The sequence below is a fragment of the Schistocerca americana genome, chromosome 5, assembly GCF_021461395.2.
Source record: "Schistocerca americana isolate TAMUIC-IGC-003095 chromosome 5, iqSchAmer2.1, whole genome shotgun sequence".
NCBI classification, from domain to species: Eukaryota; Metazoa; Arthropoda; class Insecta; order Orthoptera; family Acrididae; genus Schistocerca; species Schistocerca americana.
The window spans coordinates 542,675,857-542,683,055 of NC_060123.1; the positions used below are offsets into that span (position 1 = coordinate 542,675,857).

At 41.9% G+C, this 7,199-nt stretch overlaps 1 protein-coding gene across 1 annotated transcript; it reads right to left on the reverse strand.

Annotated features, from left to right (window-relative positions):
- Nucleotides 1-470: 470 nt before the first annotated feature.
- Nucleotides 471-5,087, reverse strand: LOC124616502 (trypsin delta-like). The gene is made up of 2 exons (XM_047144814.1): nucleotides 4,725-5,087; nucleotides 471-866 (listed from the first exon to the last, which is right to left on the reverse strand). The coding sequence occupies exons 1-2, from the start codon at nucleotides 5,085-5,087 to the stop codon at nucleotides 471-473; spliced, it is 759 nt and encodes a 252-aa protein (XP_047000770.1).
- Nucleotides 5,088-7,199: the final 2,112 nt, after the last annotated feature.

The window sequence follows — 7,199 nt, forward strand, 5'->3', positions numbered from 1 at the left end:
GTTTTTCAGACTACTGCGGCCTTGCCCTGATTACGAATCTATCCGATATGAATCACTTTGTGGGAAAACCATGGAAGGAGCAGAGTTAGGCGGGTGGAACAATACTTCTATTTTACACAGAACGAGAAAAAATATTTTACCGACAAATTGGCTTCTGGTTTCGACAGTGTTGGTAAATGCAAGTGATGTAAAGTATCTGTATATTGGCTGGCGATAGAGGAAACTGTGTAAGTGAGGGATAAGCTGACAAATTTTATAAAATAAATAAAGTCACGTATGCAGAGAACTATGAATTTATTTCAGATAGAAGGGAAATTATAACATTTCACATTGTGAATAATACAAATAATGGCAATACAAAACGGCCAATTCGAATATGAATAAAAGAGTAACATACTCGTATAGTACAGTACATGTCTCATTTCTTGTTTACCCCAGCTGGAAAATCGGTGGCGGAACTGTCCTTCCTGTTAAACTCCGGTAGTATTGGTGACCCACGAACGTAGTTCTCCAATGTTTGTATAAACTGCGCCATAGCCTTCGCATGTGAAGCCTCCCCAGGACACGATGCCCACCTGTGAGGTACCACTGACGAGTGGACCTCCCGAGTCCCCGTTGGAGACAGACTTGCCTGCCTCACCGGGGCACACCATCCGCTTCGTTATGAGGTTACCCATGTTTTCCTGGCAAGTAGAGCGATCGACAATATTAATGTCCACCTTCAGTAGTGTGTTTGCATAGCTTCCACCGGTCCCTATCAGTCCCCAGCCCGCCACAGTAACGGCCAGGCCCGTTGGAGGATCATATCTGGCGTCTGGAAGGCCCACGGGCTGCACATCAGACCCCAGCGTGAATGGCTCATCGGGCTGTGAAGGTAGACAACACACTTTAGTGGTCTTAAACTGTTTGATATTCAGTTTTAAAAGAAGTTCATAGTACTTCACTACTTATTTCAATTGGCATGCTAATCATCATCTGTTGGCGAGACGACTAGGTAGACACTTGCGAATATGGGAGTCAGTTGAGAGTTGTACTGTAGTACAAGTGCATGTAACAACATAATATATAGAAATTACATGGGACAATGTATTCATTCTTGGAGAGAGCACAGGAGTCCGACGAAAATCTAGAAACAACGTGAGACATTCATGCTTGAACATAAATGCAGTTGGCAGCAAAGCCTGTATTTGGCCACGAATGGCACATGTGCGACGTCCTCAGTGTGGTGCAAGTGTCAGTACTGGTCAGAGTAGTGTTCTGTACAGTTGTAAGTGCTTTAAGTCGAAGCTAAACGAATCCTAACGTGGGTACATTGTTGGAGTTCGTAAGGAAGGCGTTTCGTATTTAAGAATATACGGCAACGATTAACTGTACCGCATACGGGGAAAGCGGAAAAACATCATCCTCTGACTCACAACGCCTACGATGGAGTGTGTTGACTGATCATGGGAACTGTCATTGTAAAGCAGTGCGACGAAAAAAAGAGGAGGACAACTGGAAGAACCTTTGCACAACTAAACGTCTGTTTTGTGACCGCTGTCAGCAATAAAGCAACAAGAAAGGAGCTCAATATTCTGGGAATTGCATGGAAAACTGGAATTTTGAAAACAAACTTGTGTGATCCAAATGCCTGTAACAGGAAATCTTGGTGCCAGAACAATATGACATGGACTAAGGAGCAATAGAGGAAACTCATTTCTTCGGGTCAGTTTTGTTGCAAGATTTTGCCAACTCCCCCCCCCCCCCCCCAAGTTTACTTTCCCAGAGCGAAACATTGCGAGCGCTCGGTGATGATATGGCCAGGAATAACGTGGTATTTCATGGCCTCCATGGCTACTCCGCAAGATGTCATTACCGCCGCGGATTGTGTGACCATTTTGGCTAATGAGCTTCATCCCATGTTAAATGTATCTCCGCTACGGTAATGCTCTGTTCCAAGGAAACAAGGCTCCTATTTCCAAAATTCGCATCGTCCAAGACTGGATTTGTAAGCATGAGGACAAAATTTCGCAACTCTTTGTTGACCACTGTCAAAAGGTCATAATATTATTGAGCCTTTATGGGGTACTTTGGATGTTTAATATCCACCTCTGTCACCTTTACCTGAAAATGCCACTCTTTTTCAGGGAAAATGGTATAAGATTCCCTTGGAAATCATACAGGACCTGTACGTATCCATTAGGGGAAGACTGGAAGCTGTTCGGAATACTGGCGGGTATCTTGCGCTATGTTCGGCATGATATATATCGTGGTCTCGGTGTTTCCAAATTTCAGTTCACCTCCTCTAATTAAATACTGAAAAATCTAAATAATCCACTGTTCTGCATAACTGGCTTATAATTTTAGTTAAGACAAATTAACTCAAGTGGAAAGAGATAAAACTTAGTAGAATTTCAAGCGTTAAGTCCTTAAAATTTTGTGAAAGATATAATGAGAAAACAGAATTGTTTCACGCAACTAGGGGCGAATTCCTTAAATGCTGACCCAGACTGAAGATCTTCTTCATTCAGGTTTAGAGCACAACACTGCTTGGAAATAAAAGGCTGACGATAAGGAAACCACAGATGTCATTTGTAATATTACTGGAAACGGAGTTTTCTTAGAAGTTTGTGTAGCTCTAAATTAACAGGTAAGGTACTACACATGGAGAATTTAGAGAAAGCTGGTAAGGGAGTTATGTATGGAACAGACTTACCGGAAGAGAGGGCAGTTTGTTCGTGTAAAATGTAAATTTAGTGGTACAAGTAGCTATGGGCAGAAAATACAGAGCATTTCTTTTATATAATGGTATACAAAAGCAAAAAAAAAAAAAAAGTTGAAAACGAAAGAAGTACAGTTCTTGACTCTCAAATGGTCTTACGTTCGTATGCGCTGGACTACGCTCCTGCAACAATTTTCCTTATTGATTTAGAGATATAGACAGTAAAACCGTATGATCTAAATCCATGTAATCGGCTTTTAAAGGTACTGCTCTTGCTAGCTAGCGCACTAAGCATTACACTATACGACCAGGAAGAGTTTAATGTATTTCCTTATTTACTATTAGTTATATACAAGCCATTTGGGAATGACGGAAATCTAGGTCAAAACAAGGCTATATAATTGAATCAGAATAAACATCCAAACTACTGTCAAATGACTCATTACCAGATGGTTCGTAGATTGACAACAGAGAATATATTATGCATTATTAAAACATCAGAGGGAATGAAAACTTTTCAAATAGCTCCTAATAACCTAATACAGTGACAAACAATACGTGTATCAGTAATAAATCGACAGAAACTGTGTTGTAATAGATCTTCATTTAAATGGGCATCTATGTACTGACATTACTCGTTTCTTTATAAATACGAGGGCAGTTCAATAAGTAGTGCAACATATTTTCTTTCTCGGCCAATTTTGGTTGAAAAAACCGGAAATTTCTTGTGGAATATTTTCAAACATTCCCGCTTCGTCTCGTATAGTTTCATTGACTTCCGACAGGTGGCAGCGCTGTACGGAGCTATTAAAATGGCGTCTGTAACGGATGTGCGTTGCAAACAACGGGCAGTGATCGAGTTTCTTTTGGCGGAAAACCAGGGCATCTCAGATATTCATAGGCACTTGCAGAATGTCTACGGTGATCTGGCAGTGGACAAAAGCACGGTGAGTCGTTGGGCAAAGCGTGTGTCATCATCGCCGCAAGGTCAAGCAAGACTGCCTGATCTCCCGCGTGCGGGCCGGCCGTGCACAGCTTTGTCTCCTGCAATGGCGGAGCGTGCGAACACACTCGTTCGAGATGATCGACGGATCACCATCAAACAACTCAGTGCTCAACTTGACATCTCTGTTGGTAGTGCTGTCACAATTGTTCACCAGTTGGGATATTCAAAGGTTTGTTCCCTCTGGGTCCCTCGTTGTCTTACCGAACACCATAAAGAGCAAAGGAGAACCATCTGTGCGGAATTGCTTGCTCGTCATGTGGCTGAGGGTGACAATTTCTTGTCAAAGATTGTTACAGGCGATGAAACATGGGTTCATCACTTCGAACCTGGAACAAAACGGCAATCAATGGAGTGGCGCCACACCCACTCCCCTACCAAGAAAAAGTTTAAAGCCATACCCTCAGCCGATAAAGTCATGGTTACAGTCTTCTGGGACGCTGAAGGAGTTATTCTGTTCGATGTCCTTCCCCATGGTCAAACGATCAACTCTGAAGTGTATTGTGCTACTCTTCAGAAATTGAAGAAACGACTTCAGCGTGTTCGTAGGCACAAAAATCTGAACGAACTTCTCCTTCTTCACGACAACGCAAGACCTCACACAAGTCTTCGCACCCGAGAGGAGCTCACAAAACTTCAGTGGACTGTTCTTCCTCGTGCACCCTACAGCCCCGATTTCGCACCGTCGGATTTCCATATGTTTGGCCCAATGAAGGACGCAATCCGTGGGAGGCACTACGCGGATGATGAAGAAGTTATTGATGCAGTACGACGTTGGCTCCGACATCGACCAGTGGAATGGTACCGTGCAGGCATACAGGCCCTCATTTCAAGGTGGCGTAAGGCCGTAGCATTGAATGGAGATTACGTTGAAAAATAGTGTTGTGTAGCTAAAAGATTGGGGAATAACCTGGTGTATTTCAATGCTGAATAAAACAACCCCTGTTTCAGAAAAAAAAGTGTTGCATTACTTATTGAACTGCCCTCGTACCTCAGTGGACAGTAAAAGAGTGACCTGACCTGCACCACCGCAATGTCATAGTCGCCAGCCGGGCTGTAGAACAATTTGTTCTTTATAGCCTGTGCTACATCGAGCACAGTCCCACCACTGTTTCTGTACGAGGAGCCGGCACGCACGGTCAACAGAGATGCCGGGACACCGTCGATGCAGTGGGCAGCCGTCAACGCCCAGTTGGAGCTGATGATCGAAGCTCCGCACCTGTGGGACCCTTCGAGGAGGAGAGACAGCTGCCACGGGTACTCCGTTATGGTGGTTTCGGTACCCCCGATTATACGGTCCTGTCTTCTGGACCATAGCCTGAGAGAATTCGGCGCAGCAAAAGACGGAGCCAGTAGGCTCAATACGATCAATGAAAACTTCATTGTCTCAGAAGTATGTATCACAAATGCTCGACTTCAGCATCTCTTTATATTTCCTGCAGCCGCATTCGTTGTCCAAATGTTGCCGTCGTTGGCGTGCACGTTACGTCAATAACTGGTCTCAAGGAGAGAACTTACGCAAGTAGGTGCATCGAGAGGATGACAAGGCTACTAACGTGTTAGGTGAAAGGGCAGATGTCTTGCAGCACAGTCATCACTATCGCCACTTCTGGATAACACGAACTTGGAAGTGGAGTCGTATTTTCCGCTGCAAATGACTGATAATGGAAACGTAAGCACTGTTTCTATTTGTATGAGATATAGACATGACATTCTGGTTTTGTTCCTCACACTGAAACCGGAGATCTTTAAAAACAGCTTCAGAATAATCTCATGCACGTGTCTATAGCCATTTCATATGCTCTTGTTTTATGTGATAAGATAAAAATTTCGTGGACTGTGTTGAATGTAATCGAGTGGAGTGCATAAAATTGTACATATGTACGTCATTGTTTGTAACAGTTATTACAATATATAGTGTTACATAAACACTAACAATAATGCCATGTGCAATTTTTCACTAGGTAAATAAACAGCAGAAACGACCTGCCATAAATTTTCTCCTGCATCTCACACACTTTATGACTACCGGAAAACTGTTAGCAATCGGTTTTCTGCGTTACTGTGCAACTAGGTAATAGAAGGACTTTTATAGGACAACGAATCTTGCAGTAACTAGTAAGGTTTATTTTGGATAAACGTGGCGTTTCATTTGCGAGGAATGCACGTTCTGTACATATACAACTGGTAACAAAAATCCAGTTCAGTTCCAGTATGTGACAGACAGAGGAACTAAGAGAACTTCAAAATAATTTCAAGAGTGTGCTTGTGGCACTGAAGTGAAGTAATAACTGAGTATGTTGTTCATATGTGCTACTCCCGAAGACGTATTACCAACCAGGAAATTAACCGTCAAACAAGTCTAGAAAATTTGTACTGAAACGTGTGTCTGGCTATAAAAGAAGTCTACAGTTTTGAAATTTCTCTTTGATGATTTCTCAATTACAAGTATTCTAGAATCAAATTTTAATGCTGATTCCTAAACTTTCGTTCATTTTGTTGTATTGGGTCAGGACTTTTCATAAAACCACGACTCATTTTTCAGAGATTTATGACGTTGAAACACAAATCTTACAATAAAATTCAATCATGGTCAATGCATTTATAGCTATTGCTTTTAGGCATTTACACATAAGTGAAATTCAGTTGTCTTAGAAACATTATGAGTATTCTATACTTAATTGTGAAACTTTCTCTTTCGTGTTTTCCTCATTTAGGCGTTCATCCTTACTGTCCCCCTTCAACAACAGTCAACCACCAGCTTTGATTCCATCTTCCATGGTACCTCTTGTCCATCTCCTTAATCTCTTGTTCTTCACTATAGTAACTGTAAGTTAGAGGGGAGTACTCAATATATGAAAGTAGGAAGTGGACTTCTGAATTTAAGTAGCGGACCAACTCCCTTAAATTTCTCAACAATGTTTTATGTTCTTATAAATTACACGTATTTTATTCCCTAGAAACTTTTCAGTGACGGACCTGAAGAAAGTAAAAGTATCTTTTCCACTACTATTTATTGCAGTCGCCAGGTCGTGCTCCTCCATCTATTTCTGAATTTCAGTATCAACAAAAATTGAAACTTTCTGTGTTTATTGACTGATGTATGGAAATTTCGTGTAAAGGCGTTTAAAATAGAACGCATGTTATGGAAAACCATATATACTGCTTCATTAATCTGAATTTGATCTGTAGTGGTGGAAGAAAAATTTTTTTATTGTCTCGATGCGGTGCATGCATGATTTTCCTAGTCCCACGTACAAAATTTCTACAAGCTGGCCAAACCTATACAATTCAATGCTGGGGACTAAAAATTCGTGTATTAGAGATCAAAAGCAAGAGACCTCTAATCAGAAGGGCATTCTCCGTCTTCTGCTGCAGTTTTTACTCTTTACGGCTCCCTGTAGTACCATGGAAGCTGAAAGAAGGCAAGTCCTTCAGTTCGTCGCCTTTCAGTTATTTAGCCCATAGTTACGGAACCGGAAGGGATCTTAGTTC